General features: G+C 53.3%; 1 protein-coding gene across 1 annotated transcript; it reads left to right on the top strand.

Annotated features, from left to right (window-relative positions):
* The first annotated feature begins 353 nt into the window (after nt 1-353).
* Nucleotides 354-6030, top strand: LOC148276967 (uncharacterized). The gene is made up of 3 exons (XM_088233532.1): nt 354-1399; nt 1443-4059; nt 4849-6030. Exons 1-3 carry the CDS (start codon nt 354-356, stop codon nt 6028-6030), a joined length of 4845 nt encoding a protein of 1614 aa, XP_088089658.1.
* Nucleotides 6031-12397: the final 6367 nt, after the last annotated feature.

Genomic DNA, 12397 nt, shown 5'->3' with positions numbered 1-12397 from the left:
ATAAATACGTATTTATTTCTTTCGTGTATTGTGACTCGAACCGCCATAACTTGGTGCAGTGCCGCGAGTTCGCGAAAAGGACATATACAGAAAAGTGGGCAATCGTGAAAGACAAAGCAGTGTGCTTTCAATGCCTCGAGTCGGGCCATCGTTCGCCCGATTGTGTTGCCGCGAAATGCAACGAGTGCCGACGGAGCCATCACCGGCTGTTACATAAAAGCCGAAGCGGGCCAGCAGCGCCCGCGGACAATGAGCAAGTGTTGCTCACCAAAAGAGCCGAAGTGCCAATTACATTCAAGGTAGTGCCGGTTACCTTAAAAGGCCCACGGGGCACAATAAACATTCACGCATTGATGGATGAAGGATCATCCGTCACTTTGGTGGAAGAGGACATCGCCCGGGCGATCGGTGTAACGGGACCAAAGGAAGAGTTGGTTATCTCGGGCGCGAGTGGTGCAATTGACACTCTGTGTTCACAACGTATAAGTGTCACCATTGTGTCGGGCGGCTGTGAATTCAAAATAAACGCGCAAACCATCAAGTCAATGGATCTACCACACCGGAACCGGAGTAGTGCGCAAGCTGCAAGGGAAGCCACCGTCAAGCCGAGAATGCTCATCGGTCTTGACAACGCCACACTCATCGTGTCCACCGGCCCGCCTGTGATAAGGGAGGATGGATTGATGACAGTGAACACCGCCCTAGGCCCAGTGACGTACGGAGGGACCGTACACCCGAATTTCCACGCCGAACACAGTCCAAACGACAATAAGCTAGAAGAACTAGTGAAACAAAGCTTTGCAGTAGACTCATTGGGAGTCTCTATAGGAGAGAGACGCCGCGTCGTGGACGTGCGCGCGGAGGAAATAATGAGCAGTTCCACCAGACAGCTCCCATCCGGCCGATGGGAGACTGGCCTGCTATGGGCAAAGGACGGCGACACTCTGCCCTGCAATCGCCTAGCGGCCTTAACCCGTTTGCGCTCCTTAGAAAGGAAGTTGCGCAAGGACTCCGGGCTGGCCAACGCCTATCGGGCCAAGATAACCGACTACATAAACAAGGGTTACGCGATTCAACTCAAACCTGAAGAGATTGACGCGTATCATCCACGCAAATGGTACTTGCCGCATTTTGCGGTAACAAACCCGAATAAAGTGGGCAAAATTCGGGTAGTGTTCGACGCAGCCGCGCAATTTCAAAGAACGTCTCTGAATGAGCATCTTCTCACCGGCCCAGACCTGCTCTCATCCCTGCTGGGTAACCTGATCAGATTTAGAGAAGGCCGAGTCGCCATAGCCGCAGACATCAGGGAGATGTTCCTGCGCATCAGGATCCGGGAGGCCGATTGCCACTCCCAACGGTTCCTGTGGAGACTAGAAGAGGATGAGGACCCATCGACGTTCATGCTCTCCTCAATGATGTTTGAAGTGCTCCCCGAGCAGTGCCCAGTTTGTGAGGAATCAAGTGGCACAAGCCCACGCCGCGGAATATCCAGAAGCCGCCGAAGCCATAGAAAAACGCATGTATATGGACGATTACTTGGATGCCGTGGATAGCGAAGAAGCCGCCGCACGGCTGGTACAGGACGTAACCCTCGTACTCAGCCGTGGGGGATTCCAGCTCACAGGGTGGGCCTCAAACCGGGCGGCCGTCCTGGACAACGTGAAGCACGAAGGCCGCGCCAACACCGCCATCACGATCGGCGACGAGATCACAACGGAGCGTATCCTGGGAATTGTCTGGGACCCTCGGAGAGACAACTTCGTGTTCAACCACGAAGAAGGAATACCTGCAATACCACGGAGGCCCACGAAGCGCGAGATGCTGAGTGCGGCCATGAGCATCTTCGACCCGGTGGGCTTCATAGCCTGCCTTACGATCCGGGCGAAGATACTGCTGCAAGCCGTATGGCGATCCAACACGGGATGGGATCAACCCCTGACGCCCGACCACGTGGAGAAATGGCAAGAATGGCTACAGCTCCTGAGCGAGAACGGTTGTGCGATCCCGCGCTGCTCATTGCGCTCTAAAACGGACCCCATAACCCTACACGTATTTTGCGACGCATCTGAACAAGCCTGCTGCACCGTCGCGTATTTTACGAACAACGAGTCAGCGAAATTCGTAATGGCAAAATGCAAAGTGGCTCCGCTGAGACCACTCTCTGTGCCGCGGCTAGAGTTACAAGCCGCGCTGCTAGCGGCCCGTATGGCCGCCACCCTGAAGAAAGAAAGCCGGGCCAACATTGCGCGCACCGTGTACTGGACGGACTCCAGCACAGTCCTATGTTGGATCCGGACTGACCCCCTGAAGTACTCCACCTTTGTGGCCAACCGCCTCGGAGAAATCGACGAACTGACGAACCTGACGGAGTGGAAATGGGTCCCAACGAAAGACAACCCCGCTGACCTGGGGACCCGAGACAAGGACCCTCCCGACCTAAGGCCCGGAGGATTGTGGTTCAATGGCCCACAATTCCTACGCAGCCCGGAGGCCCAATGGCCTAAGGAGAAAGCCCTTATCAAGCCGTCCGGGGACCAGTTAGAGGCAAAACCGACGCGCCACTTCGTCGGTCATGCGAATAGGGAAGAGGCCCTTCCCCGGCCGGAGCGTTTTTCCTCCTGGATAAAACTCATCCGGACCACAGCATGGATGCAGCGATTCATCGCACGATGCCGCCGCACGGTCCCCGCAGCACAACCGGGCGGGGACCGCGAGTTGCGCGCCACCGAGACATTAGCAGCCGAAGTAAGCTGGATCAGACGATCGCAAGAAACCGCCTTTCGAGAGGAGCTCGAGATGCTTAAAACGAAGAAACCCATCCCACCGGGAAGTCGCCTGCACGCGACTTGCCCTTTCCTAGACGGCGAAGGCATAATCCGAATGGGAACCCGACTGCAGGCCGCAGAGGGCATCGCGACAGGAAGCGTCGCGCCGCCCGTTTTAGATGGCGATTGCCAATATGTGCGCCTCCTCATCTCACACTACCACACGACGGGTGGACACCCGGGCGTGGAGAGAACCCTAGCGGATATCAGAGCTCGGTTCTTCATATTGAAGCTCAGAAATAGGACGAAGAAGATAGCGCGTGAATGCCCCGCGTGCCAAGCGGCACGTAGTAAACCACGCGCGCCACTCATGGGTCAACTGCCTGAAGCCAGGCTAGCGTACCGCATGCCTCCGTTCACTCACTGTGGCCTAGACTTCTTTGGGCCTATGACAGTGACCATAGGCCGCCGGCGAGAGAAAAGATACGGCGCTCTATTCACGTGCCTAACGACGCGAGCAATACACATCGAGCTCGCTTCATCCCTAGAGAGTGATGCGGCTATTATGGCAATCAGAAGGATGGCCGCCCGAAGAGGCTGTCCCAAGGTGATGTACTCAGATAACGCCACTAACTTCCACGGGGCCGACAGGGAGCTCCGTGAAGCCGTGGCCGAACTTCTGACAAACCCCAAGCTGCTCACTGAAATAACGAATCGCCAAATGGAATGGAGGTTCATACCTGCTTCATCACCCCACATGGGGGGAGCCTGGGAAAGGCTTATAAGGTCGGTGAAGAGAGCTCTACAAGCGACGCTAAAGGAACAGACGCCTCGCGAGGAAACACTCAAGACCGTACTAGCGGAAGCTGAGTATTCGGTCAATAACCACCCCCTGACCCACATTTCAACACAGGCAGACGACGACGAACCGCTCACCCCAAACCATTTTTTACTTGGAGCCGCCAACACACAGCCGACGTTAGCGTATTTCGACAAGACGGAAGAAGGAGCTTGTCTCCGCAAACAGTGGCGTATCTCGCAGCAGATCGCAGATATGTTCTGGCGTCGCTGGCTGACAGAGTATCTACCCACGCTAGCGCAACGCAAGAAATGGCGTGATCCAGCGCCACCCCTTCAGGTGGGAGACCTGGCGATTATCATCGACCCCAACTTGCCGCGGAACCGATGGCCCCGAGGAAGGATAACGCGGGCCGACCCTGCCCGGGACGGGCAAGTTCGTGTGGTGGACGTCAAGACAACAAGCGGGACTTACACCAGACCAGCTGTGAAGGTAGCAGTTATTCTACCTAACGAGGGACCGCGCGGCCGGGATGTCCACAGTGCAGGCGAGCTGCACGGGGGGAGTGTTCCGGACGCGCATGAATGCCCATAGGAACGGCCACGTTGGCCGTATTATTTGTATAAATAAAATAAAATGAAAAATAAAATGTTGCTATCAATAAATATAGGGCCCGGCATAGCTGTGAGTCGAGTGCTGAACCCTTAATAAAGACGCAGTTGTCACTTGCGGGTTCGGCCTCGACCTATGCCGGGAAAATATATAGAAATTTGTGCGATATACTGTCGATATTTGTTTGACATTATTATGTATTGTTGTAATATTCATATGCTTGTTGTGATTTGGTTACACGTGCCTCGCTCGTCGTGGCTAGTAGCGAAATGGCCCGCGCGCGCATAACGCGCCCGTATTTACGCCGCTCGTGGCTACTGCAGGGCCGGCAGTGGTGGGGATAGCCCACCCGCGCCGCCTCGAGCCAATCTGCGCGGCGCTACGGGGCAACTCGTCTAGCGCGGCGAGCGACGCTTTATAAGCCGTGTAACTCGAATGAATAAATCAGTTCTCTACTGTCCTCCGACACGAGTGTTTTATTTCTGTGCTGTGCTCCTGAGTCCGCCGCCGCCTCCCGCTCTCTCTTCGCTCCTTGCTGTGGCCGCCGCCTTGATCGCTCCGACTGCGCTCGCCTCCTTTTACCACTTGGACCGGGTGGAAAGTCCTTTTCAGGACTACTGAGGTTGACCTAGCTTTCGGTGCTTTTATCGCCGCGTGCCGGGTTCCCAGGCCTCCCGTTTACGCCGGGTGGGCCGATTGCGAGGAACCAGGAAGACGAAGCCGCGCCGACCCCCCACGATATTGAGGGCTGTCGGATACACGGGCCTTCCGGAGGTTGGGGATGCTCCTGGCATCTTCCTGCCCCCGAAACGCTCGGTTCCTTCCAACCAAGCCAGACCCCTGCATATCCCCCAGAACTCGTCTACAAACACCACCCGCTCCCCCCCCAAACCCCGCATTCCTCCCGTGGTAGTAACCATGGGAACTTCCACCCATGGGGACATAACTAATAAAGTGCGTGAAGTCACCACAAACTTCACGCTAAAATACACAAAGATGGGCACAGCCACCATCTCTGTGACCACCCTCGAGCACCACGCTCAATTAATCACGCTCCTCGGAGCGTCGAGATCGAACTTCCACACGTTCACCCCCGAGGCCGAAAGGCCAAAAAAAACTGTCATCCGCGGCCTTCCCATCATGGACTGCGAGGACATCTCCGCCGACCTCACCACACAAGGCTTCCCCCCCCTAAAAATATCACTTATGCGCACTAAAAGCGAAAGGCCCATCTACCTGGCCCAATTCCCCCCCACCACCGATATTGGAAAGCTGATCACATCAGTCCGGGCAATTACCAATGTGATCATCCACTTTCAAAAGTACAAAGCTAACCATCTGAGCCATGGCACGATGTGCTTCAACTGTCAAAATTTTGGACATGCGTCCAAAAACTGTCACCACCCCGCCAGGTGCGTCAAATGTGACCGCCACCACCCTACCTCATCTTGCATTAAACCCCCAGACACCCCCCCCACCTGCTGTAACTGCGGCCTGGCCCACCCGGCCAATTACAGCGGTTGCCAAAACCTAATAGACTACGTGGCGTCCATACAGCCACGCCACAACCCCCGCCCCCCCATGCCCCCCCATCGCCACCCTGTTTTTTCCCAAACAGACAGCCGAGCATGGGCGCAAGTCGCTCGAGGCAGCTCCAGCCAACCCAACCAACCCCCCCCTCCCTACTCTCCTTCCCTCCACTACAGTCCCCCCGACACCCCCCATCCCCCCCGGCCCATCACTATGCTCCACAGACCACCACGAGGACACCAACAGCTGCCTCCCCCCGCCCCCCCCCGCAGGAGGACTTTCAGCCCGCCACCAAGGAGGACGAAACCTTCGACATCATGAAGGCTGTGACGATCATCCTAGATGCGCAGCCAATGCTAGCCAGGTGCACCACCAAGAGGCAGAAGATCGAGGCCCTCATACTCATGATGCTCTCCCTCCTCGATGTCTAAGCAGACCCCCGACATCACCTCCGTACTCCTGTGGAACGCCAACGGCCTCCATGGCAGCAAGGCCGAGGAGCTGCTGTCGCTTGCACTGCAGTCAGGTATACACGTCATTCTCGTCACCGAAACCCACCTGCAACCACACAAACACCTCCGCCTCCCCCTCCCCGGCTACCACATCTACAGGAATGATCGCCTCAGCTCCAGAGGTGGTGGAACGGCCGTTCTCGTCCGAGACACGGTCGCCCACACCCTACTGACCACCCCCCCCTCCCTTTCGGCCACAGAGGCCACCGCCGTCCAGATCGAAGCCAACAACCAACTCATCACCCTCATCACCGCCTACATGCCCAGAGATAACGCCCTCTCAAAAAACAACACACGCGACATAGACACACTACTGGCGCTGGGGTCAAAGGTCATCATAGCCGGAGACTTCAACGCCAAACACCCACACTGGAATAATTATAGAACCAACGCCAACGGTCGTAGCCTCTTTTCCCACATGGAGAGAAGGGACTACACCATTGAGTTTCCAGACACACCAACAGTCCACAAAACATACGCGAAATTCCCCTCCACCCTGGACATCGCCCTGGTACAAAACGTCACCTCGATTTCTGAACTCAAGACCCTCCAGGCCCTCTCCTCGAACCACCTCCCGGTGCATTTCACGCTGGGAGGTGCCCCCGGAGGGTCCCACAGAGAAAGGTTCATCTATCGAGAGGCGAACTGGGACGACTTCAGGGCGCACATAAACACCAGCATCTATCTCTCCTCCGCCACCCTCAATTCCCCGGCCGAAATCGACGACGCGGTGGAACTCTTCACCACCATCATCCAAGAGGCTCGGGACAGGAACATCCCCTGTCGAGCTCCCCACCCCCATAACACCCTCCTCCCCCCGCACATTCTCGACCTCATCTCTCAGAAAAACCACCTCCGTAAAATGTTTCAACACACTCGTGATAGACAAATTAAATCTGCCCTGAACACCATATTTTTTATTTATTTATTTATTTAAAGAAAAGACCGAGAAATACGCCAGGAAATCACTCTGCATAAAAATGCCACCTGGGAACATAAAGTGTCCCAACTTATGCCCGGAAATGAGGAGGTCTGGCGGATAGCCAGATCTCTAAAAAACCGCGGTTCAGTCATCCCCCCCCTCACCCCCTTAGGCGCCACCCACCCCGCCACCTCAAATTCCGAAAAGGCAAACGTCATGGCCGATGCGTTTGAAAAAGCGTATACGGTCACCAGCGGCCTAGGCGACCCCGAGAAGGACCGCCTAGTAGCAGCCTCCCTCCACAACATCAAACATTCCCCCGAAACTCCCTCCGAAGACATCCCCCTCTGCACCCCCGCCCAACTTATTCGCATAATCAAACGCCTCCATAACAACAAAGCCGCAGGCCCCGATCAAATACACAATATACTACTCAAACACCTCCCCATTAGAGCCATCATAGAAACTACGAAAATCTTCAACGCCTGCCTTCTAAAAAATCACTTCCCCACCGCCTGGAAACGCCCCACCGTTCTAGCCTTCCCCAAACCCGGAAAAATACATACCAACCCCGCCAACTACCGACCAATAAGCCTCCTCAACTCCCTCAGCAAACTTCTCGAAAAAGTCCTCCACATCCGACTATCAGTTTTTCACAACTCCCATGACACCCTCCCAGAAGAACAGTTCGGCTTCCGACCATACCACTCCACTACACATCAGCTCACCCGCCTAGTCGAGCACATTAGCACTCAATTCAACTTAAACCGATCGACGGCTATGGCGCTCTTCGATTTGGAAAAGGCCTTCGATACCGTCTAGATCGATGGCCTCATTCACAAACTTCTCGTCACCAACACCCCCTTATACCTCATTCGCATAATAAAATCTTACCTTTCCGACCGATCCTTCGTAGTATCAATCAGCAACCATCACTCCACCCCCAGGTCCATCCCCATGGGAGTCCCCCAGGGCAGCATAGTCGGCCCGCTCCTCTTCAACGTGTACACACACGACTTCCCTCCCTCCAGAAATGTCAGAAGGCAGTTTACGCCGACGACATGGCTCTATATGTCTCCTCCCGCTCGGCTGAACTAGCCACCAAACACCTCCAGACTGACGCCTCGCAGCTCGCCAGCTACTACAGCAGCTGGCGACTGAAATTAAATGAGGCCAAGACGGAGACCATCTACTTCACAAAAAGCCACATCCCTACTCCCAAGGCAAAACTCGTCATGGGCACCAAAAACATAGAATGGAGCCGCGAGGTTAAATACCTCGGCCTAAATCTCGATGCGAGACTTAACTGGAATCCCCACCTGAACATCATAAAGTCAAAAACCCTCGCAGCCATGGCAGCAATAAGTCCCATATTTAACAAAAAATCCCCTATGCACCCCCGAGTTAAAAAACTAATTTATACTTCGTTAATCCGCCCCATACTCACCTACGCACTCCCGGTGTGGGGCAGCATTTCTAACACACAATACAAAAAATTACAAACAACTCAAAACAGAGCCCTCTCCATAATTCATAATACTCCCCGCCGCACAAACCTGCAAAAACTCCACGTAAAAATTAAATTCCCTACGATTCAAGAACTCACCATTCAACAAACAATAACTTTCTATAAATCCTTATCGCAGCACCACAACCCGCTAATTTCCGCGCTCGGTAATTACAACGCCGAAAGTATTCCATTCCACTACAAACATAGACTTCCAAAACATTATATTATGAGTCACCCGCTCACCGACGTAACACCCGACGCGCAGCCGAGCGGCGCAGCTCCGACTACCCGCAGCCAACCCCCCGTCTCCCCGCTGGCACTACCGCCTCCCGCAACAGCCCGTCCCGCTACACTCCCCGCTCCCCCCTCACCACCCTCCCCCGCGCCCGACACTCACTCGGGCACATTCAAGGTAGTTCCGGTCACCTTGAAAGGCCCGCGAGGGTCTGTGGACATACACGGTGTAACGGACGGTTAAAAATGTGAATGAAATATGCAATAATATAGTTAGGGCCCCCCGGTATCTGTAGGCTAAATGTTGGACCTACAATAAAGGATGAATATTCCACTTTCGGGTCTTTAGCGATACCGGGGTACTATAGAGCAGAAATTTGTGTTACAGGCCTGAATCTAGACGCTTGACCAATTATTGCCCTAACATGGGACTTTGCATTTGTGTAAACGAGACTAAGGACTGCCTTAAAAAAGGCTTTTTTGCAAACGAAACTAATGTTTGCCTTTAGAAAGGCATTTTGTAATTGATGTGGCGCGTGCGGCGGCTCCCAGCGAAGTGACCGGGCCGAGCACCGGCACCTCCCTATATGCACTTTGGGGGAGGCGCGCCAGCCGGGTATAGTGGGAGCAGTATTTCCCCCCCCACTCCCGTATTGGCCTAACGCCGGTTCGGACGCAGGTAGCGGGAGCCCGCAACACGCCCTATATAATGTGTACATTTGAAATAATAAATATTAAACACACACGACAACACACGTCCAAACGCCTAGCGAACAACACGTACAGCCAAACCCACTCTCAGTAATTCCTAAATATAAACTCAGTTTCAGTTAAATTCTCTTGTTATTGTGTAAAATCAGTTCAGTTCATCAACCCCAGTGCACCTAGCAACTTTAAATTCAGTTTTCTATACAACACAGCCAATAAACTCAGTTCCGTAAACTCAAGTGCATAAAGTTCATTAACCTCAGTTCATTCACCTCAGTTCATTCACCTCAGTAAACTCACAGTTCAACCACCGATATCAAATCACTTTTAATTAAACTCAGTAAACTCAACCTCTGTAACACTCCTCAAGCAAAGCTCCTCTAGCAAAAAGCTCTTCAAGCAAAAAAGCTCCTAAAGCATAAAAGTTCATTTATCTATAATCTTTTTTTTTTTTTTTTTTTTTTTTTCTCTCTCTTCTCTCTAACACTCGCCCGCCCGACCACCACCGCTATCTCCAAGGACCTTATACACCCGACCGAACATACCCACTAATGAAATGGAAAAAGAAAGAAAACAACTACTGACAGCCATCGAAGAACTTACAAACGCCGAAATATGCGCTCTCCTCACCTCACTCGGGAACCCACCATCACAACCTCCCCCACAGACCCCAGCCCGCATTGATTACAATTCGATGCTCACACAAAAATACAGGGTGACACGCACCAACACCCGCCCAATCAACCACGCCACCACCTCGCCCACCGCCCAGCCTGAACCAACTCCGTCCACCAGCACCGAATGGCTCACCCCCACCAAAAAAAGGAGAGCAAACACCAGGTCTCCGCCCAATTCCCCTAACACCGCTACCAACAATCGATACCACGCCCTCTCCGACGACAACGACGATACGTGCGACTCGGACGAGGAAGCAATTGAAGAAGTCGAAATGACCGACCTCCCCCCCACCCTACAAAAATCAACTAGAACCAACATTCCGCCAATAATAATCCGAAGCGGAGGCCCGAAATGGACCGACACCCGACTAGCCCTAAAAGAAATAGGGATCACTCCCCGACACGCCAAATCCAACAAAGAAGGAGTGAAACTCCAAGTCAACTCCATAGATGACTTCAGATCGGCAACCAGACTGCTCGAAGAGAACAAAACTGAGTTTCACTCCTTCACCCCCGCTCAAGATAAACTCATAAAATCAGTCATCAGGGGCATCCCAATTGAGATCACAGAGGAGGAAATCCTCAACGAACTCTCCGAACTCCTCCCTGTGGTCTCAGTCCACAGGATGAAACAAGGCCCAGAAAGGAGACCGATGCCCCTGGTGCTGGTTCAAACGGAAAACTCACCCTCAGGCAGAGAAATTTACTCCATCACAGAGGTTTTCAACCTCAAAATCAAGGTTGAAAACCTCAACCGAAAAACCACACCCACACAATGCCACCGCTGCCAAGAATTCGGACACTCTGCAGCTTGCTGCAGGGTAAAACCTAAGTGCGTCAAGTGCGCCGGCTCCCACCACACCACCGACTGCACCAAAAAAAGGGAAGACGGACCAGCCACCTGCGCAAACTGCAACGGCCCTCACCCAGCCAACTACCGAGGCTGCCCCCAATACCCCAGACCAAGAGAGGTACCACCACCAAGGCCAGCACTCTCCCAAGTAAGACACTCCAAAACAACCACCCCCACACTTACCTACGCCAACATCACCGCCAAGACCAATACCTCCCCCCCCCCAACCATCACACCAACCCCCATACCCCCCCCCCCATTCACTCACCCCCAACGTCCAACCTCCACCAACGCCAACCCAAAAAACAACCCCCTAGCAGACATCTTAAACCTAATCTCATTAATTAACTTCAAAAAAGCCCTCTCCGTAATCACAGACCTATTCCCTCGACTTCTGAATGCATCCAACCCTTCCGACCTCATAACAACCCTCATCTCCAGCGCCCCAGCCATAATGTCCATCTTCTCCCAAGATGACTAACCCCTCCCCCACCAAACCCCTCACCATAGCCTTCTGGAATGCTAACGGCCTGCTCAACAACAGGCCAGAACTTACACACTTCACCTCCCTACACAAAATCGACATCCTTCTCATCAACGAAACCCACCTGAAGCCCTCTCACTCATGTAACATCCCAAACTTCCACTTCATACGCAACGACAGACTGACAAAAACTGGAGGGGGAACGGGCATAATGGTAAGACGAAACATCGCCTTCTCCATTGACCCCTCCCCCTCACTGACCACTGCTGAATCTACATCAATCCCCACACCTCTGGCCCCCTCACCCTAAAAAGCATCTACATCCCCCCAACAAACTTCATCTACCCGACCTGACCACCCTAACAGCCACCACCACCCCAACAATCATTGCCGGAGACTTTAACTGTAAACATAAAACCTGGAACAGCAGAACAAACAACACGACCGGTATCTCCCTCAGACAATACATTGACAGACATGACAAACTAAACATCCTAGCCCCAAAAGAACCCACCTTCTTCCACTCCGCAGGCTATACACCCGACGTACTTGACATAGCCCTGACCGTCAATTTCAACAGACAACACACTATATACACAACCGACGAACTAAACTCAGACCATAACCCCGTCTTTCTCATCCTAGAAAACACAATCAACTCATTCCCACCAACAATCCCATCCAAAGTCAACTGGAAAAAAGTCAAACTCTCCCTCAGAAACAAATTCTCCATCCCAGATCCAGTGACAACAAGCAAACAACTAGACGACCTAATAGATAAATTCAAC

This window comes from Micrasema longulum, unplaced genomic scaffold, assembly GCF_059751315.1.
Source record: "Micrasema longulum isolate JH-2025_06_02 unplaced genomic scaffold, ASM5975131v1 h1tg001117l, whole genome shotgun sequence".
In the NCBI taxonomy this organism is placed as follows: Eukaryota; Metazoa; Arthropoda; class Insecta; order Trichoptera; family Brachycentridae; genus Micrasema; species Micrasema longulum.
This window is presented reverse-complemented; position numbering and strand designations above follow the sequence as displayed.